This window comes from Calypte anna, chromosome 8 (genome assembly GCF_003957555.1).
Source record: "Calypte anna isolate BGI_N300 chromosome 8, bCalAnn1_v1.p, whole genome shotgun sequence".
Classification (NCBI taxonomy): Eukaryota; Metazoa; Chordata; class Aves; order Apodiformes; family Trochilidae; genus Calypte; species Calypte anna.
In genome coordinates this window covers 9,816,858-9,839,603 of record NC_044254.1, presented here as the reverse complement: position 1 = coordinate 9,839,603, position 22,746 = coordinate 9,816,858, and the positions used below count along the sequence as shown (strand labels likewise).

Sequence of the window (22,746 nt, the reverse complement as noted above, 5' to 3'; positions counted from 1 at the left end):
GCAAAGTTGAACAAATTTGGAAAGATCATGGAAGAAAAAAAACTAAGGAGGGAAGAAATGCATGGAAGAATAACCAAGAGGGAAAATGCTGATCAAAACAGTTGTTTCTGCCTCCTTGTGGTATGGCATCCTCCTAATTCTGCAGCTATATCCCCTAAGGTTTACTCTTGTATATTAATTTCCATGCTCCTTGAAGAAATGTACATTTTACTTGCACTGTTTAACCAAACCTCAGTTCTATTATACAAGCATGGGCAGCATCTCCAGTAGTGCTCAGTAGTTAGCTTAACCTTTCTCCTGGGTTTCCAACTTCCTTAACAGCACAACTAAGCCAGATCTGAAGATCCTTTTAAGAGAAACACTCATACGGTCATGAAGTAAGTATGTGTTCATTTAATCTCAGCAAATTCTATGGCTATTTTTAAAACGATGGTTTTATGAAGTAAAATGATGATTTTTGAAGTAATGTAGCCTATCAGAATTTGAAATCTCATTTAAACAGATAAATTAAGAATTACTAACCATCATCTTCCTTTAATATTTTGTATTTGTATAAAGAAATACTGTACATAACATATTGTAATGTGTAAGACATCTTATTCTTACTTACTGTTACAGTTAAGAGTTTTCTGATACAGCAGTTTTTCACAGGAAAAAAGGAATATAATGATAATTTGTTGAAACCATATATGGGAACATATGATATGATTAAAGTACCCCAGAGTCTTGATTGCTGTTCTGTCACTGTCAGCCACTTCAAAACTTTATTTTGCTGGACCAGACACCAGTTTCTGTAAAAATGGACTTTATATTCAAGTGTCATGAAGCTGAATGAAGGAGGTCATCTTTTATCCTGACCCAAGAGGATGAAGTTCAAAGGGCCAAAATATTCTCTAATTCAAGTGAGGTGAGTGCTTCAGACATTCCAGTTCAGTGTCATGATCACAGTGTTAACAGCCACACCAGCATGGGTTTCTATTTATCTGTTCTACAGCTGTGTTCCTTTATATAAGTAGATGTCAATTGCAAGGGTGCCTTAAAGCTTGGATTCTCAATGTTGTAACTAGTGAAAAGAAGTAAAAAATCTATATGTAGGGAGAGAGAAATGGAAAAATAAGATTCCAAAACAGTGAACAACTGATGGGCAAAACATTCAAGAGCACGTAGAGATTGAAATCCTTGGCATGAATCAAGGAAAGGCTCATCAGAGACACTCTCAGTACAGTTAAGCACATTATCCATTCTAATACCAACCAGCCACCTACATCCTTTTGCCCTCTAGAAACTACAGAAAGCCTCAAGAATCCATCAGGGAACTAAGCAGTTTGGATGGTCTCTGTGGGGCAGGTGTAAAATGCAATGCTTACTCAGATCTCTACTCAGATCTCATGACTACATCAGCGTTGGTGCACACAAGGCACCTGCCCTTCCCTAGTGCAAAAGCCAGACTCAATCCTCATTTGCACAAACTAAGCCAAATCCTCCACCCCTTTCTAAAGAGGTCTGCCAGTGAAACATGAGTGAACACTGCAGTGTCTGCAGTAGTATCACTTTAATACACTCCTCAAAGGCATTTGCCTTCCTACTGGCAAAATTCTCTGTGAATTGTCCAGCAGTGCAGTTCCCCTCTGCAAATTAAGTCTTAGAGACCAGAGCAAGGCACAGCCATATTGACACACTAATTGAGACTATCTACTGCTACTACTTTAAGCATTTTTATGCAGTCTCTTAAAGAAAGAGGTGGTTAAAAGAGGACAAAGTAAATAGTATTGAGAAAACAAATGGATAAAAGTTACAGTGTTAATGCAGAATTTAAAGAAAGCATTTTCTATCAAAAAAACCTACTGTATTCTAAGATGCTGCTGCAGTACGGTTTGCTGCAGGGATGGGACGAACATATTTATCTAAAAAAGAAGTGAAATTTTCAGGTATGTATTATATTTCATTAATATATATATATAGCTCCTAGATGTCAACTACATAGCAAATTAATGGTCAATTGGTCATTGATTTAATCTGCAGCAATTACTGAGCTTTGCAACACCTATTGAAACTGCTTATTTTAATATAAACTTTTTTATAAGTTTAAGAGTTTGATTTTTATTGCATTCCAAGAAGAACATGTAGTAACTAAGGTTTTGGAGCCAGAGAAGAGCTGAAGTATTAAATTCGTCCCTTCCCTTACCTTCTGCACACAGAAACAACAGAAGCAAATTTATAAGAAATATAAAAGCAGTAAAGCAGTACCTGACCAGAAAGGAGTGGAGGAAGGGGGAACAAAGCTGTAGTCTGGAGGAGTTACAAAAGAAAACCCACAGAACAAAGAAGGGGCTTAGAGAAAGAAAGAGACAAAGAGAAAAGCAAAAGAACGTTGAAATATTGGCACAAGATTTAAATAATAGTTTTTTAACTATATAATTCATTGATAATAAGGAAACTAAGATTCCCTACTAAGGATGTCTGAAAGGAAATTGACTGTAATAACCAGAAAATTGGGATCTATGATTTAATTTTTAACAACTGCATTTTTCAAAGACTGAAGTAGAAAAAAGACACCTATTCAGGGTTTAAGAGAAGCAAATTAAAACTGTAGACTCTTGTAAATATTTTCATATTTAAGAAAATTATTTTTCTTTAATTTTATGTGCCCCACTTCTTATCAGCAGAAAAAAGCAGGAACTCATGCATACATGAGTATTCCTCTTGAGCCCCGGAAGACACTAATTACACACCCATAACTAGGAATGTAGTCTAAGTACCAGTTGAACTGAGGGCTCATGATAAGCACAGAAAAAAGTATGCATTTTGCTCTGATAATCATTAACATCAATAGGAATTCCACAGCTAAACTACATTCTCCAAGGCCCAAACAGTATTGCTTGTCTTTGCATTTTTCTCTTACTTGAAAGAAAACCTTTGAGGAAGCAAAAAAAGTGTAAGTTTGGCCTAGGCAGAAAAAGCATTTCATCCTAGTCCCTATAAAAGCTTCCTCAGGTGAAAGCTTAGTGGTGCACTTTCTCTATTACCAACAAATCTATTGTTGGTAATATTTTTAAATATTAAAAATATTTAAACATATTTTTAAATGTAATAAAATATTATTTTTAATATTTTCCACATATTTTAAAATCTAAAATTAGATTAAATAAACTACAACCGCTCCAAATGGAACCACAATTTTTTTACATATTCTTAGGTTTTGTCCCTCTTTTGAAGGGGCAATGAAGATATATATAGAATACAAAATGTAATGAAGTTTGGATCTTTGCTGCCAGTTATAATTTGGAAAGCAATGTCCATCCTTAGCCAGATGCACAATAATGTGGCATCTAAATTATACCTCAAAACATCTGTAATGACTAACCACGAGTGTTGCTTAAAAATGTATCTGGGTTATAGTAATCCCATAAAGGTGCTTCTCTGAATTTGATTTTGTGACTACACATGAAACAAGTTGCAGGAATGACTACTAGGACTATTTTATGCACAGAATTATCAAATATCCATGGTGGTGGTAATGATACATTTTTGTGTGTCTTACCTGGATGAATGTAGATACCTTTGTGAGAGTAAAACTACCAGCATAAATAAATAGGACAGTATTTTTATGTTCATAGGCTATGGGTTATGAAAACAAACAAAAAAAACCAACAGCAGCTTAGGCATCTCAGAGTATGGTGGTTCTTGCTGAGGGCTGTGAAGTAAACTTGATGTTCAACCACTGCCCTATGGCCTATTTCCTTCCTTTACTAAATACAACTGCAGCCTGAAGTTTACCAACTTCTTTGCAAATTCAGCCCAGCAGGGTTCACAAAGGCTATATATAAGGTTATTTTAACATCAACTTGGTAAAAACTAACAAGATAGCTTTAAAACTGAGCAGTGTGAATCATAAATGACTGCTAAAAACCAAAAACCAAAACTGTCAAATCCACTAAATGTCACCCAGTGTCATTCTAGGCAGATTAGCAGAACTATGCAAATCTATCAGATACAAGGAGTCAGAGGAGTTTTGGGTCAGTTTGGCATAAAACATTTCCCACCACCATAGCCTGTAACATTAAATTTACTACAGCAGAGATAAAATTCCACATCCTTTTGACTAAAATAAGAGCATTCCACGTTCATTTCTATTGCTCTTCCAGATCCTGCCTAAAAGATCTTGTTAAAGGAGCTGTTTTCTTTTGTATGTGGACTGAAGGAAGGTATGCAGGATGGCCATAAAGAGCTTGAAAAGATTGAGCTACATGATCTTGCACACTCAGTCGGTGGAGAATAAGGATACATTGTAACTGATTTAAGGAAGGAAAGAAAACAAATTAGCTCTGCTCACAGTCAGTAATAAGCAAAACAAATGCAAAGTCAGCAGGGCATATCCTGTCAAGGTTTAAAGCCTCATTGCTGTGAGGAGGGAAGTGAAAGCACAAGAGATGACAAGAGGAAAGAGAGAAAGGAAGAGGGAGGGGGAGAAGGGGATAAGGAAGAACAGGACAGAAATTCACAGAGAATGGAGATGTACTGAGATACAGAATAGCAGGGAGACAACTGACAGAAGTCCAGGGAAACAGTGAAAGAAAACAGAAATGGAAAGAATAAAGAGGAATTGGGAGATAGAGTAAATGCAATGCGCACGCACACACACACACACACACACACTGGTTTCTTACAATCATCTGTACTAAATTATCCTTGCTTTAAATAGGAAAGGAAGAAAATGAAAGTTATAGAAGTGTTCTGGAACAGACAGTGGCAAGCAAGTAAACCAAAGCTCACAAACACAGCCAATGAAAGTAACACAGCCAGCTTTATCATCACAAAGACTAAGCCGGACTTTATGGTCTTTCACAGCAGTCTTTCTATTGTTAAAACTTGCATTAATTATTATTTTCCTCTTATTAACTGTTGCACTACAAAGATACAGCCATTGTCTGCAGAACTGAAAATCTAATATTAGCTCTTTAACAGAAATGTCATATACTTTGCAGACACCAGCTATGTGGTAGCTTTCATCATTAACTTTGAACTTCTAAGTGCCTGAAAAAACATGCCAACTTCCACTTAAGTTTTAATAGGTTAAACAAAAGATAACACATGCACTGTAAATCTTACCAATTTATTTCTAAATTTCAAAACTTTAACTGCTATTTACATTTTAGAGCAGTTCACTAACTTTCAGAGGCTTAGAGGTCTGTAATAAATATTAGGCTAAAAGGCAGGCATAAAAATAACTATGATGCAGTAAATCTAGTATGTTTTTTGAAAAATTTATGTGGTGTTACTCAACACTACTCCATATGGCTATACTACAAGACTGATTTATTTAAATCCCTTTCCATGGATAAGAAATTGTCAAAGATTTTATTAGCACATGTAGCTGCATCTATGCAAATGTCTGAAAAAAATAGACAGGATGCAGTTTAATCTCTCATCAGCATGTTTAATAGATTTTTGAGTATCAGGGAGATTTTATATTTGGCAGCAAGAAAAAATTGCTAGACATGTTTGTAAACCTCCTGGCAGATCTGAATCTTCTTAGTTAAAAAAAAAACAACCTTAGCTAAAAGCATTACCATATTAATTGGTTATATGTCAAAAATGGAAAATGAAGATGTTTAAAGCACCTTATCCTTTTAATAGTTATATGACAGAAAATGACACACAAAAATTTACAGTACTCACAGTTGCCAGCTAATCTGCTACTCCTTTGTCCCACCAAGTTTTCCGTTTCTTTGTATGGAAATTGAAGAGTAGTATCCAAACTTCGAAAGCCTTCTTTGAGAGAGTGGTGCTTATAGTACTCTACAAGTTCCTTTGTGAAAGAAATAATACTTTGCCATTGAAACTGAAATCACATAATTTTCAGCATTCTAGTTCACAATCAATCATGGTTTTACCAGGAAAATAACATTTTTTTAAAAAACAACATCGAACGGTACACTTTTATTTTTTAAAAATCTGGTGTCCTAAATACTGACTGCTTTTATACTGTCAACTTAACTGGTTTGGGGGGGGGTTGTTGTTCATTTGGGTTGGTTATTTTAACATCGAATCTTATTGTCAGTCAACACTTAACTGCTCTCCCTTGAGCCAGGCTTAGCACGCATTTGCTTTTCTGAAGTCAGGCAGAAGATCAGCTGCTTGTAAAGTATATAATAGTATATATATTGTATAATAGTAACTTGGTTTTTTTCAAATTTCTTTTGATATGATAAGTGATATTTACCCATGCATTCATTTGTAAGTGCACAGTTCCAAAATAAAGCATGAGGTTTGCATACAAATCAAAAACACTTAATGGAAGATACACAAACCACGTAACATTTTCAGTGCTCGCTCTGCTATTAAAATTTCTGTGGGGGGTTTTGTGCAGGGGGATTCAGATAGTGCACACTGACTGAAAAATCTAACATTTCACATTATCCTAAGGGCCAATCCAACTCTCTGAGTATACATGTTCACATATGTAAACATAAAAAATTTACACAATTTTTATATATGCACAAATTTTATATATAGGCACATCCACAGAGGTATATGAAAATATAAAAAAAAACCCAAAAAACTCAAAATACCTGGCTCAAACAGTTTATGGAACTAAGGAGGTAAATCACTTTAGTTTCTATTCTAAAAAAGTCAACACCCATCAAAATACTGATAGCTTGTACTATTGCTTTGTAATCTTCAATCCCAGCCATTGTCTCTTAGTTAGAATTAGCTCTAATAATGTCAACATTACACAGTTGGTACACAAATCCTAGAATAAGATTAAAAGTAACCAGATAATTCAAAGCAAATATATTTCATTTGATTAATTATACTTCAGTTGTGGGACTTCACTTTTTGGAAATGAAGAACAAAACAATGCATTTATTGCAAACCCTTCACTCCTACTAGTGAGTCAGCCATTCAAGCCTACTTATAGTTAGATTTCCAAAATCAAAGTTGGACAAGCCAAGCTTAGGTCAAAATGTATTATGTTCAACACTTCTTTCTAATTAAAAAATAAATAAATATTTAAAAATAAATACTTATTAAAAAAATAAATTTTCTAATTTATTAGAAAATAAATTTTCTAATTAAAAAATAAATGAATACCCTACAAGACCCTATATAAGCCCAGTGATGTATTAATTCCAGACAATGAAAACTGCTCACATTATTTAGTAAATTCTTGATAGTCTGAAGATTATCTTCTAAACTAAACTAGTAGCACTTCACTCCCTACAGTGTAAGCTGCTGCATGTCACAGAAACAACTTCTAGGGCCGAGTCCAACACTAAAATCTACACTTGCTTCTAACAGTTCACAATCACAGCCCTGCCAGGCACTCCAAGTAAGCAGAAAGACCAAAAGACTAAAAATGGTTTGGGATTTGCTGTCTGGTATGAGGACAGAATGCAAGCTGCTACGTCAGCAACAAAAACCTTCTTTGGGTCACAAAGATTCGGTTGCTTTTAAAAGATTAGCTTTATTATCATTCTCCTGTGAAAACAGTAAACAAACAACTGGCCTCTAGAACGGTCATTGAACAAATCACAATAGTAAATTTACAAACAGAAAAGTAAGGTAAGTAGCCCCTGCCAGCATGGATGGAGCTGCTCAGGTCTGTCACATTACCGTGATTCTCAGCATCAACAGAGCTGATCTTTCACTGCACCCTGGCCTGATTTACACATTCAGTTCTTTTTATTCATCCTTGTGAAAGTTCTTCAAATGTAGTATGAAAACTATGTACATGAGCTGTTCTACTTTTATTGCCTCTGAAGCAGTACAGAATACTGTGTCACTGCAGATCCCTACTTTAGTTTTCCATGGCTGCTGGCTTTGTCTCTGTTCTGTTCCCAGTTCTACTCAGACTACTTTTGTTCCCCTTTTCTTCCAGGCACCATAACTTTTTCTCTTTCATCTCCCCAGGGGCAGGCTACTCTCAAGGGCAGGCTTCAGAATAACCTGAGACTGAGTTATGAAATGACTTGTTCCTAACTGAACGTTACCAAAGCTAAATTGGGAGCGATGAGGTCTTCACACTAGATATTTTTGTCCTCTCAGTTCTTTGATTCTTTTTATCCAAGTTTATGTCCAGTACCTATACCTCCAATCATTAATCTCTATATGGAAACCTGTACTAGTGCATTAAACTGCATCATTGCCATAAAAAGATATCTGATAGCCTGCAACTCCAGCTCACATGCTTTCTCCAGATCCTGAGAGAGCTCACATGGACTCATCAGTTCCCAATGAATCATTTGTAGTGTTTGCAGATTAAGTTGCCACATCCTTCATGAATTTGAGAAACACCGTAAGTTCTGTTGCTTGTATCTTGTATCATCACTTGTAGGATGATCCACAGCCCTACCATTGAACACTTCACTGGTTTTTAAGTGTCAAATGAAGACACCAGAGTGAGGAGACAGATTGGTGCATTCTTCATCAGAAATTTATCTTCTTCCCATTCCAATGAGACTCAAATAGAGTCTGGCAAAGCATAGGTTTCTGCTTGATTTTTTATTACTTGTAGGATGCTCTTGCTTCAATCACTCCTTAAATTAAAATGGAATCTAATGCTCCCTGGTATTAAACTTCTGTCCCCACTCTTGCTGTGCATCGTTTTTATTTATTGTTTTATGTTACTTAGATATGAATGCAGAGGTTGCAGCATAAATTTTAATTCAATTGATTGTTCTAAATATAATACAGCAAATCAGCTTCCTTTAACAATGCAACAGAAAACGCTTAAGTAGTAAAATTTTAGTAATGCACTAAGGTAACTGATCCACATTATATTTATGAGCCTTGTCTGAGCAAAATGAGATATAAGAAATTCTTTCAAATTAAAGTTCAAAAGAAAATTTTTCCCCAGTACAAAGCTCTGACATAATATTAAAACTCACTGATTTGGGCAGACATAACACCAAACTTTAGCTCTGAGAATGAGCTATGCCTACGTTTGGAGACCAAGTTAAAAAAAAGAGCCTATATTTTGCGTTTTAGTACTATGGTTTGCTGTTTAGTGGTTTGCTGGCACAAAGTGTGTTTCATAGAATCATAGAATCAATTGGCTGGGTTGGAAGGGACCTCAGAGATCATCAAGTCCAACCCTTGAACCACCGTTGTGGATGCTAGACTATGGCACTGAGTGCCACATCCAGTCTCTTTTTAAATATCTCCAGGGATGGAGAATCCACTACTTCCCTGGGCAGCCCATTCCAATGCCGGATCACTCTCTCCGTAAAGAAATTCTAATATCTAACCTAAACTTCCCCTGGCACAACTTAAGACCATGCCCTCTTGTCTTGTTGAAAGTCATCTGGCAAAAGAGACCAACCCCCACCTGGCTAAAACCTCCTTTCAGGTAGTTGTAGAGAGCGATGAGGTCTCCCCTGAGCAGCCTCTTCTTCAGGCTGAGCAGCCCCAGCTCCCTCAGCCTCTCCTCATAGGGTCTGTGCTCGAGTCCCTTCACCAGCCTGGTTTCCCTCCTTTGGACCCACTCCAGGACCTCGATATCTTTCCTAAACTGAGAGGCCTAGAACTGGACACAGTACTCAAGGTGTAGTCTCACCAGCGCTGAGTTTGAAGTAGTCATACATTTGCTTTAATTTAGACTGCTGTGTATTGACTCCAGATTACTACTTTTACAAGAAGGATTTCTGAGCTATTAGTAGTTTAGACAGTCTAATTCTCTACTTGCACCAGGACCAAGATGACCAGACTCTCCTGAGCTTTTCTGTTCTCTCTGACACAGTTACACCTTAGATCCTTCTCCCTCTGACCTTACACATCCATAGGCATGTTCAGCAGTACACTTGTACATGTGATGGACTTGGACAGAACCTCTACCTAGCTGCCTTTAAGGATCATTTCTATATTAAGTAAGATTTCAAAATACATCAATCTGTCCTTTAAGATTCAGCCTAACTCCAAAGTGGGCTGATGCATGCATTTCAAATTCCTTCTCTCTTAGACATCACTGCAAGGGACACAGTACAGTTCTAAATTTAAATATGTGATTTTAACTACATAAGAACATCACCTAGAGCACACACCATAAATATAAAAAAATTATCCCATTAGCAAGTATGGACAGAATTAAAATCTCTCAGTCTCACAGCCTTTGAGAATTTCACAAGCCAAAGTATCTCTCACTAAAAGCAACAGCTACATTCAGAAATTCACATTGTTAAGAACATAATCAATGCTTACCATTAAATTTTTAAATTTTCTGTTTTCTGCAATGTGAAAGAAGCCATCTCTTGTTAAAATCTTTATGTGTTTCACTTCATTGTTGTACCTGTAAGCAATGAATAACTTATTAATACAAATTTGTTTTTAATCAGATGCAATCAATAATTACCTGAGGGTATGCCCCAATAATACCACACAGATTCTTAAGAAACACAGAAGTACCAAAACAAAGTTAATGTCTAATCAACCAAATGTATTTAGTGAAGCATAGCTGAAGTAGTAATGTGTATTCAGAAAAAAAGTCACAACTGTTCATTCTAACCAGGAATTCCCATATGCTTCTTACTTTTGTATTCAACATATATATATATATATATATGGCTTTGTATATCAACATATATATACACATATATATGGCTTGGCTTCGCGAATGCAGATTTCAGAAGGGCTGTCCCCACGCTTGCTGTAAGCACTGATGGCTGAAAAGGCCAATGTGGGACAGGCAGTGCAGCTGCAAAAGGCACAGCAGAAAGTGTCCTGTGAGGGGACAGCCAAGGCACGGCTCTTTCTGTGCTGTCTTTTCTCCTTCAGACGATCTTATGTGTGTTCTCAACGGAGGCAGCAGCGTTATGGATGGTGTTTCCATGTCTTCTGATTGGAGGCCAGAGGGGACCACTGACAGCAGTCAATATGTCCAAAGCTCAGGGATTGTCTCAGGGAGTCCTTGTATCTCCTCTTTGGGGCTCCGCTGTTACAGAAGCCAGTGCCAAGTTCACCACAGAGCACAATCTTAGGCTGAACTGCTGGACTGCCTTAAGCTCTGATTCGCCTATGGTGATGTGGGAATGATGGAAGTCGTCCTGTGGTGCTGGCTGGTAGAGAACTTCTGTCTTCTTCAATTTGACTTCCAGCCCAAAAAATCTGCAGCCTCTGCAAAGCAGGATGTTATGTGCTGCAGAGCTGCTTCTGTGTGAGCAACAAGGGTGGCATTGCCAGCAAAAAGCAACTCTGGGACATGGTGATTTAGGGTCTTGGTGTGGGCCTCCAGTCTCCTTAGGTTGAATAGGCTCCCATCAGTACCATATCAGATGTAAATGCCATTTTCTTCATTGAGGTCTGCCGTGGCTCTTTGGACCATCATGTTGAAGAAGATTGTGAATAGAATGGGTGTGAGAAGGCAGCCTTGTTTCACATCATTGGTTATAGGGAAGGATTCAGAGAGTGCATCGCCATACCTGACCTGGTCCTGCTGATCCTCGTGTAGCAGGATGATAATTTTGAGGAACTTGGGGGGCACCCTAATCATTCCAAGATTTGCCACAGGCCCCTTCTACTCACAGTGTCAAAAGCTTTAGTGAGGTCAATTAATGACCTCAACAGAACCTTTGTTCTGTTCTCTACACTTGCAGTTGTCTGAGAGTAAATACCATGTCTGTGGTACTCCTATTGGCTCTGAAACCACATTGGCTTTCACGTAGAACTTCTTCTGCTATAGCAGGTACTAATCTGTTCAAAAATATTCTTGCAAGGATTCAACATATAACACGTTGATAAACAACATGGAAGCATACTAGACCCTTACACAATAATTTGCATACACATGATTTAAGAACCCACATTTTACAGAAGCATCTGAAATGTAAAGAGCTTCAACAAATTCTCACTGAGGCCACTGGAACATTCTTATTCACTTCAGAGACAAATCACATTAAACTCCACACACATGCTAACTGTTACCCAATATACTAGGCCATTATTTTTGTAGATCCAGTTGCTACACCAGAATTACAAAAACAGTGTTACCATCCTACTATAAATCCCAGATATTTTTGTCAGCAAGTTCATTTTTCTATATGGACCCTCTAAATGGTTGTGTACAATTATATACATTGAAAGAGATTTTAATTTTTATTTATTTCAAGTATTATCCAAACATAAACAAGAAAAGAACTTTCTGTAAGAGATCTTATTCCACTTACTTAATACTAATTGCATATTCTCCTGACTCTTTGGTCCTGTGCCGCACCAGGTAAGTACTATTTACTCTGTTAATAAGTTCACTCTCTGCTTGCAATCTTTCCATTGCTCCCGCAAACCTGTAACAGCAAATAATAAAATTGGCTATGATTTTTTCATAGTTACAAAGTTAAGTTTAGCAGCTATGCACAGCTACAGACTTGCAAAGACAATGTCAATACCATTAAGCACTTTACTACTTCAGAAATGCTTTTACACAATGTATGATGTTGTTTTCCCAAAGCATTACATAATGCCTTTTCTAGAAGCCTAGAAAGACTAAACCAATATAAATTAAATTGTGACAAACACAGCTGTCTTTCTATGACTGCTTCCTTCAAAGATATTCCTGTGAGACTAGGCAGGAACTCACCACAGTTGTGAAGAGTAGTCTACTGGTTTAGGAACCTAGGACATGAGAAGAGACAAGAGAATGAGGATCAAAATTCTTTTCTTATCAACACGTATTAGACAGCATTGATCTAATTGTCATTATCCAGATGAAACAAGCTAAAAGAAACAGATTATCTGATTAGTCTCCACATCTATTTTCTTTTAAAGGAACTTATAATAAAGGACAAATATTTCATATAATGCTGAAACATTCTGAAAAAAGTACAGAATTATTTAAACCCCTTGCTCCCGTGACTGTTGGGTTTTAGTGAAGTGACCAAATGAAACATTTCAAGGCCAACTAGGCATTTACAGAGTCTTTACATGCTGCAAGATATTTCAAGAGTACACTTAATCTACAGAAGAAATAAACCTTTAATGATTTGTATTATCCACCATAGGACAAGTTAAAAAACATGCATTCTATCAGCAGCAGGACAAAAAATAAAGAACAGTTCAAATAAAATATTCTTAATTTGTCAAGTGTCCTACTATGTTGGGAAAGATAAAAAAAAAATCAAAGACGGCTTAAATCCATCTTCCACAGTAATTAAACAATAGATGATTAGTCCTTTCGCTTTATTTTGAATGGACATAAGTAACAGGTGTTGTTAACTGTCTTACAACAGAGTAAAATCAAATGCTACTAAAGGAGCTCTTGGCTTATACTGTGCTATGCACCCAATACTTCTGTATAAATATAAAAACTGGAGGAAAACTAAGAACAACTAGATAGTACTCATATGGTACAGAAAATGTCTTCTGACATATACTACTGATTGAAAAAAAATTGTTTAATAAGGTACACCAGTGAAAAGTCTGGAATATAGATATTCTGGAGTTCAGCAGTTTTTCATTCAATATTAATCCCTGAAGTCTTTTGATGTATGTATTTTATGCTGTTTCTGAGCATTTTGGTACCAGCTGGTTGTAAAGACTGTAAGACTTCATAACTTAGTAAAAATTATAGCACATTTAAAACTTGACTGATGCTTCAGTAGCTTTAACTACACCGTTTATCATAATAAGACATTTATATTTCATCCTTCCAAGTTAACAGTGTTGAAGCATCAACTTATCTGTTTTTTCTGATCATGACCAGTTAGTAACATTTCATGAATAGTATTTATTCATTCTGTTAAACTGTTTTATTTTTAATACTCTTTTAAAATACTGTATTTTAAATTTAGCAGAAAGCTAAACTATCACTAGGAAAACAGTTGTCACAACACCCTAGTACTGTTTTTCTTAACTTTGGATATCCCACTTCCCCTGCTCTACAGTTCAGTGGTAGCTCATAAAACAGTGCTGCAGTAAATGATACTGTACAATGACTGACTGGGTGGCCCCAAGAACCAAATGCCAATACATAGCAGGTACTGCCCATGTCCAGGAAAGTGACAGCACAAAGCCACAACTTTTACAATAAAGTAAGGGGTGGAACAAGCCCAGCTAAATTCACGTAATTTTTATCTTTATTCCAGATCTGGTATCACAACAAACATATCTTGTACCTACACATATTCTGTGCAACCCTTTTCAAATAAAATACTGAAATTAGAGGGTACTAAAGATGCCTCAAGATACACTAATGTATTTACAGTCTAAGATCACATGTATATTTGTTTTAGAAGCTAAGGTACAATATAAGCCTTAAAGCCATATCAAAACACAGCCACTAACAGCTGACTCCACCTACTTATAAACCATTTAAAGCAGCATATCTTGATTGATTCTATTAGTAAATCAAACTGCTGCAAATCAAGTTCAAATAAGTTCAAGTTGTCTTAAAGCAAAGTAAGGAATATGATTTTATTTGATCACCGCTTTTATGGGTTTACATCAATGAATCAGCATAAGGATACACACTGATGAAGTGTTTTAGCAAGCATACAGTATCTTAATACATCATCACAACTATATGCAAAACTCTTAAGAAAAAATATTCTATATTATGTACTCATCGTTACCCTGAGCTCTTCTAGATTGAGAACATAACTATAAAACAAAGGCAGGTAATAAACTACAGATAGGAGAAAATTATCAAGCAGTCTGAAGTCAAAGTTTTATTTTAATTTTTCTCTTATATATTTTTAAACTCACTACTTGTGGTATAATCCCTCTCTCTAATCCAAAGTGGCTGGGGAACAGATTAGAACTACAGCATTCTCACTTTACAGTGCACTTTCAGATAAAAGGTGTTTGTTCTCTACTCTGGAAGCCCTTTGGGCAGTTCAATTTATTAATACTCCCAGAAGTTAAATCTGCTTCTCAAGCAAGTTCTCTTGACAGGTCCTATTTATGTCTGATAACCAAAAGTTTTAAGAGTGCTGTATTTTAAGCAATATTGAACATTCCATAAAAATGCAAAAGAACTACAAACAACTTTATTTTCGGCAGTTTTTCTGTAAGGTGCCAAACAAAATTAAAGAACTGTACTTACACATGGGCTAGGTTTTACTGCATCACTTGGAAAGAACCCAAGCTCTCCTGTTGTTAGATTTCTGCCCTAGAAAAAAAATCCAGAATTGTCCATTTTTGAGGCATAATGGGGATTAATAATAAATAATGATACAAGCATAAGGATTTTAGTAAATAAGAGTATGTCTAAAACAAAATGTTGTTCCACTGAAGTGTCACTCAACTGTTGTGTAATTTTTGTTGTTGCATTTATGGGGTGTATTTTTAATTTCTAGAATTAAGTAATAATTAATAGTAATGCAGTGGCAGTTGCAGCACCTGAGAAGTTACACTGACTCCAATTGGAACCTACAGTTAATAATCCATCCATCAGCTCAGATACAAAGTTCTACAGATAAGGGTTTCTGTGACAAATCATTGGAAATCAGGTGGGCACAAAAATACTAATAGAATTAAAGATTAACCATCTCTCTATGATATATTCACAACACAGTGTACACTTATAAGAGCAAGAAAGTAATTTACAAGCAACTGTAATATTGAAAATTACTTTTTTGTTGTTATTATTGTTTTAGATGGCATACCTGAAATATAAAAAAATATTAAAGGAGTTAAAAATACTTCAGGAACCAACACAGAACTTTCTTGGAATTCTGTAGCACTAAATACGTAATTGAACCTTAATACCACTACATGAAACAGAATACAATTATTTCAAACAAGGTGGAGCTAAATGTAAGGAAAATTAATGAGTGCTTACGAAAAAATGAAAATATTATTTGGTTGTGATACCCTAAGCACAATGAATGAGTGCATCATTTTCCCAGGGAGACAATTTTATAATTTATCATACAGTAACTGCCTCACAAAAGTGAGGAGGCAGTGGACAGAAAAAAGCAGTTAAGCAGTATTTAAGCTATATTATGCTGAATATCTATATTAGAAAGAATTATGCATAAACAAGTGACAGTCTTAGAGATCTGAACCTGTGTTCAATAAAGCCACCTTGCCCTCTTTATCACTACCTGCTCGAATACAGATCACCCTTTGCATCCCATCACCATTTAACACTGGGCCAGCAGTAACCAAATGACAGATGCTCTCTACTAATGCTCCTCCCCTCACTAATAAGGAAAGGAGAGAGAATAAGGGAGAGAGAGTTATGGGCTGGAAACTAAACTACGCAACTTTAATGAAACAGTAATGATAAAAAGGAAAAATTATTAAATATATACAAATATACAGAAAAATGATATCACGTTCCTCCCTCCTTCCCCCCAGTAACTCTCACATCACCACCGAGGCTGCAGGGCAGGCCTGGGAAAATCCAGGCTGACCTGGAGTCAGCAGCAGTCGGGAGCTGGAGGCAGGGGCATACAGACTCAGGCTGGTATGGGTCAGGACCACAGGCAGACTAACAGACAGAATCCTACCAGGATGCCAAAGCAAACAGGAACAGACTAAGGTGGAAGGAAGAAGGAAGAGGGCAGAAGGGGTTTGACCCTCGTGATGCCTCAAATTTATACCAAGTATGATGTTTATGGGATGGAATACTCTGGTCAATTTTGGTCATTTATCATGTCCGCTTCCTCCTTAAAGGAGGGCTGCAGGTGTGACCTCTTTACTCCTTTTCTCCTTCCAGAGCACAAGATGTTCCTCAGAGCTGAGCAGTGTCCTTGGTTCTGCACACCAGCCTCTAGCAGCAACTATAAACATCAAGCATTATCAGTCCTAGAAGCAGACACTGTCTGAGAAACTTGCTGTTAATTTCAGCAAGTGCAGCTACCTACAAGAAACTTAGCTGAAAACAAAATTACAAGACAGAAAATTACCTTTATCCTAGCCCAAACCAGGACACATCCATAAATTGTTTCCTCCAGAAATATGAAAATATGAAATATGAATCCCCTCTGAAGTATAAACTTAACTACAAGCAGAGCTATGACATGGTCTCCCATCTAAGTGGTACTTATTTACAACAGTAATCTTATCTGAATAGCAAGTGATATCACAGTCAGTAAGATCAGCCACCAAAAAAAAAATATTAATGAGAAAAAGCATTTGAAGGATTACAATTGAACACTAGGTTTGTGCATGCCCCTGCACCATTTTTATGAGTAATATTTATATAAAATGAAAGAAGATAAACAAGATGACACATCATACAACATGTGTCCACAACAACAAGATCAAAATTTTAGGTGCTCAGGGACAGACCTCTGTTTTACCTTCTGAAAGTGCAAAAAGGGACATAATTTCAAATTTCAACAGTGTTTCTTATGTTCATAGAGTCCTCTTGCAAGTCAGAAATACAGTCCAGACATTTACAGGATTCACTGTTTTTCCAGAAATGTATCTCCAAACTACAAAATCCAGAATAAAAGCTAGCTTTCATTTGCAGGTATTTAAATGCTTCAGTGTGCACTGAATTAAACCAAACTGAGGAGTTCTACCATCTCAATAATAAAAAAAAAAATAAAGCCATATTAGAGCCACTGAAGAAACAGTAGCATGAACAAGAAGACCAGATGGGACAACATAATGTCAACCTGGCATTACAGTACCTGGCTTAGATTCTGCTGTCACAGAGATAGGAATCACAGCTTGTAGGTGACAAGTTAATGGCATTTGCAGCAAAAAATCAATCATCTGGAGGATAATGAACATTCACTGACATGAAGTGGTGAGAAACAACATCATCAGTGGATGGACTTCTATGACAGGAACAGAACTAGTCTCTGACCAAGCAACAATCCTACGATTTCCTTAGATGTCACCACTTGGCAGATGCTCTTCTGTGCAGTTGTGTGACACAGATATATTGGTTCTTTGTGTTAGGAGAGACTACAAGTAAAGCATGCATTCTATGGACAGTACACCAAGACCAAATCAAAGCAGCAGCAGCAAAGTCAAATGGACAGATTCATCACACAAAATGTACCCAAGTACTGTGATCAGTTCAAAACTCTGCCTTTGCATTTTCAGCAATATAATGCATTTAACACTGATGAAACCCAAGAAAGGCCGTGTCTCCTGAGAGTAGCTTCACATCAACTAAATGCAGATGGTTTTGTTAAATAAAAACAAATCCTTAAACAGAACAGGGTTTAATTTAATACACATTGCTAAAGGAAACACCTCACTTTAAAATCCACCAAGGCTTGGTGTCACTCATACAAAAAACCGTGACCTGTTGTCAAATTATCATTTCAAAAATTTATAAACTATCCATCAACTCATTAGCAGCAGAAAAATTATTTTGCCACCATACTTCACTTCTGCCCAGAATCTCTTTCTAAATTATGTCTTCTGCTTGCTAATTGATTACTGTTGGATGAATGTTTTGCTTGAACGCTGCTATATAATGACATATCACTATAAAAGCAGAATTAAAGCACTGGACAGAACTAGTTTTAAAATGTGTATTATACTACTAGCTTTTATTTCTAAATCATTACATGGTATAATAAAATACATATTACATGTACGTGTTCATAAATATTCATATACGTAAGGGCCAATAAAGCACTCCAGTATATTTCATTCACTGAGAGTCTCAGCAAGACTAGAATCTGATTCATGACTTTTGTACCTGTTATAATGAGGGAGATTTTGTGAAGCCATTTGAAAAATTTGCTCTAAATTTCCATACTGCTGCCTGCTACTTTGCTATGGTGTTCTTTGTCTTCATTGGACATGCACAGAACTAGAACTCCAGGACACTAAAAATACGTATCTTATCATGTCCTTCACCCATTTGTGTTTTGTTACTGCAAAGCATGGTGAAGAGAGGAAGGAGGCAGATGAAAAATTACAAGCCAATTGAGAAACAACAACAAAAAACCACCAAAAAACCAACCAACCAAAAAAACCCAAAACAAAACAAACAAAAAAAGAAAACCAACACACACACACACAAAAAAAAAAAACCCATGGCACTTTTACACTGCTGCTTCTGCAATGTTTCCATTTTATATCTAATTATATTTACAATACACAATGTCTTTTGGCTGTTTATAGCAGGACCATTAACTACTGAAGCATTAAAATGTACATCTGGAATAGCTATTACTTGATATGGGTTTAATCTGCATCAAAGAAAAGTTGATTTTGAAAGGGAAAGAATCAGTCAAGGAATATCTACTCTTTTGGCATACTTGAGAAACATGATTGCCTGAGGATGTAGAGTAATTGCAATGCAAACCTGCAAAATTAGATTACATTCTATGTTATGGTAGGCATTTTGGCACCCCTGAAACCCTACCCTTAGGTTAAGCAGCTACCAATTCACTGAAACCAAACTCAGGAGAGAAATATTCACATCTATAATAAATATCTGACTACTTCAAAGCTGCACTAGTAAAGCTGAAACAACTATCAGTGCTCTGGTTAAAGGGTCTGAAATTTCCATTTGAAACACCAAGTTTTTTCCTCTACATCTGCTCAGCCACTCTTCTTTTTCTTATTTCACTCTGCAAGTGTGCATGGAATTCAAAATACCAGCTCTCCTCTGTGATCACTCAGTTTGCCTCTCAGAAAAATATTTGCTGTTTCATGAAGGAAAAACCCCATACTTCTCCTCCTGTGTTCTGGGCTGTGTAACAGGTGGATTCATATGGATATATGGTCTTGAACTACGACAACTTACAGCTCTCAGTTTCTGTACAACCATTCACACATTAAATTAGCAGAATCTTAACATCAAAATGCATTTGATTTCACTTAAGCTGTAGCTTACACATTGATAAGCAGCTTGTGCTTATTTCATGTAAAGAATGAAAAAATTATACTTAAGCCACGTGTATTAATCTACTACAAGCACTTGAATTTCTAAACTGACCAGGAGTTGACCTAAGAATCCATTCTAGTATCAGTTTTGCAGGTCAGCTGTAAATTACTCTAAAACACCTTGAATAAAACCTAGAGATTTTAATAGAAACTGTGTTTTGTGGGGTTTCCTAATCCAGATTTTTAAATGCAGGTTTCATTTCAAGACTTATGAAAATGTCTGTGACAAGGCAGCTTGAGAGAAAGAAAAAACTCTCCTGAAAGATGCTAATGCAGATGACTATTTCCATTAAGTCTACTACTAAGGTTTCTGGGGAGAAAGCCTCACACAGTTTCCAGTTTCACTTGTTAAACACAGTGAGATTCTACTTAAATTCTGCAACATGTTAGGTACAAATCACATCTGAGAAAAACTGCAGTAGTTTGAGTTGACAGATGTGTTTGACAACAGTAATAGAATCATGGCGTGTACTATTTGTATTAGTCAGATTATTATCACCTAGCCAGTCCCAAATCAAGAGCATGCTTAAGTGCTTCTCTGGTTTAGTACTAAAGACCTTGCAAAACCAAGACCTACATGTAAAACAATATAGGTCAAAATCTGCCAAGCAACTTACAAAAAAAATTAGTGATGTCAAACATTTTTGGTCCACTAAGCAAAAGGTTTGGTGGAGCACAGTGGGGGTTGGTTTGTGTGGTGGATTTGTTCAGAAGGGAGGTCTTATAACTACTTACATATTTTTAAATAGATAAAGCAATTCTATTAACTACTTTCCCCAGTTAAACATTGTTCAGGATGATGCAGTGGTATAGGAACAGAGTTCACTGACACATTCCTGAAGAGTCTGGAGAAGATTCAGTGTTACCTGAGATCAGCAAGAATATGACTTGACTCATGTAACTCACATAACAGACCAAGCAGTTTTTATATTTATATTCCTAAACTTACTATAGCCTCAAAGAAAAATTAAAATCGTGAAGATAAATACAGGAAAAACAACTCAAGACAAGGACAGATGCTTCCCAATCGTTCTATTAATATGCTGAAAATTCTTCTCTTTAGCTCCATTTCCAACAGTACCAGTAGTATGTAGGATTCTAGTATGAACAATTAAGAAAATAAGAAAAATGAGACATGTTTTAATGCATTTATCTTTAAAATGAATGCATGGCAGCATTCTGAATATATTTTTTGTTCTCAATTAAAAAGAAATTTCAGTAACAGTGGTATTGATGCGAACCACATGATATTATATATATATATATATGATATATATATATACACATATACCATCAAGAGAATATTCTTTTCCAATGTACTTAAAAGCAGTCCTTAGCTCAGAGGTCACCCAGAAGCTTAGGTGTGATTCTGTTTTGCAGAACTATTTCCATGCCATATTAATCTAGTATTTGTAACTGAATTTTGCCAGTATAATCTTTAGTTTTGCTAAGTTGTGACTGAAAATTTCAAGGACTTTGCTGTGTATGTGCCAAACACTCTGAATGCTTTGTTTCACTAGAAGGACTGCCAATGTTCCAATGCCATGTTCTTGCATAGTTATTCACCATGACTTTTACTCTGGGCTCCAAGAATGAAGCTTTACACACTACAGAAACTACTACAATTTTAAAAGTAAAAACTATTGTATTAGCCATTTGTTTTAGGTAAAGCACAAAGATAGTCTTTTGCTGTCCAAAAAGGGAAAAAGTTACTACAGCAATTTATGATCAAGAATTTAAAATCTGTGACTAATGGAATATAGCCATTTCCTAAATGATACAATACCTGCCAAAACAAGCTATGTGCATCTCCTTTAATTAGTTCAATAGTGTCCCCAATCTGGATGTGCAATGGTGGGCCATCTTGTGTTGCTGGCTGGGGTATTCCATCGTAGTTTCGAATTACTTGCATTTTTGGTAAGCCTGAACAAACAACAAACAACAAACAAACAAAAAAGCTCAGAAACAAATAACAGAAGTCACCATATACTTTCAGTTAATGGTAATTTAAAAAAAAAATCTGAAGATGAGAAAAGCAATCAATCAGTCACTGAGACATTGCAGCTTAAATAGGTACCCGACTGATGCACTAAGGCAATGTCATAGAATTACGCCAAAATCTTTGTCTTCCCATCTTGTGGAAACTTTGATTTTAAGGCTCCTCTCCATGTGCACTCTTGGCTGTTCATAAAGTTCAAATATTAAGGCTATTTTTGTAGCTCAGGAAAAAAAATGTAATAAACTAGCATTAAAAGACACCAATATGGACAATTTCGTCAGCTCTACATAAGCATTACCAAAAAGCCTACTGCTGATGTGAACACACCCAGGAAAGTATCAATGACAATCCTTTCAGGCTTCTAATCAGACTTTTTCTTCTGTTTTCCTTTCTCTTTTTTTAAAAAAAAAATCAGATTTTGACAATATTTTTAGACACACATAGCAAAGCCTGAATCAATTTGAGGTTTCATTTTCAAGAACTCAAGAACACTGGTCCTTTCACATCAATATTGGCAGCATCTAGATAGCTGATCTGTGCTTTTTTAATGTATTAATTTTTTCAAGAGAGCAATCCACTTCTCAAGACACCAAATATTTTCCCCAAGGATTAGACTCCTTGCCTCTACAAAGAATTAAATCACTTTATAACAACAGTTCAAGCTCCCACCACAAGCATATATCAAATGGAGGTAGGGGGCAAAATTTCAGCAGGAAAAGAAAATGATGGGCACTATAACTCCATATTCTTATAAAGATAAAGACATTTTACAAAAAAAAAAAGAAAACCACAACCGAAAACACACACACAAAAAACAACACTTAAAGCAATATGGATATTATATCTGATATTGTAAGAACACTTGAAATCTAGCAAGGTACCACCCTCCTACATAACAAACTTTTTGGAAAAACTTCAAAGTTTTTAGAAAAGCAAGTTTTTCCACA

The 22,746-nt window shown here is 36.1% G+C and overlaps 1 protein-coding gene across 2 annotated transcripts in view; it reads right to left on the bottom strand.

Annotated features, from left to right (window-relative positions):
- VAV3 (vav guanine nucleotide exchange factor 3) overlaps window positions 1-22,746 on the bottom strand; it is a 158,667-nt gene that overhangs the window by 7,274 nt on the left and 128,647 nt on the right. Inside the window, exons 20-26 of one of the 2 annotated variants that reach the window (XM_030455486.1) lie at window positions 21,587-21,723; window positions 15,035-15,100; window positions 12,572-12,606; window positions 12,162-12,278; window positions 10,201-10,288; window positions 5,680-5,809; window positions 2,248-2,331 (exon numbers count right to left, since the gene is read on the bottom strand). In XM_030455486.1, the coding sequence (XP_030311346.1) occupies window positions 2,248-2,331; window positions 5,680-5,809; window positions 10,201-10,288; window positions 12,162-12,278; window positions 12,572-12,606; window positions 15,035-15,100; window positions 21,587-21,723 (657 nt within the window). The remainder of the gene's footprint in view (window positions 1-2,247; window positions 2,332-5,679; window positions 5,810-10,200; window positions 10,289-12,161; window positions 12,279-12,571; window positions 12,607-15,034; window positions 15,101-21,586; window positions 21,724-22,746) is intronic. The other variant, XM_030455485.1, reaches the window with a different exon arrangement.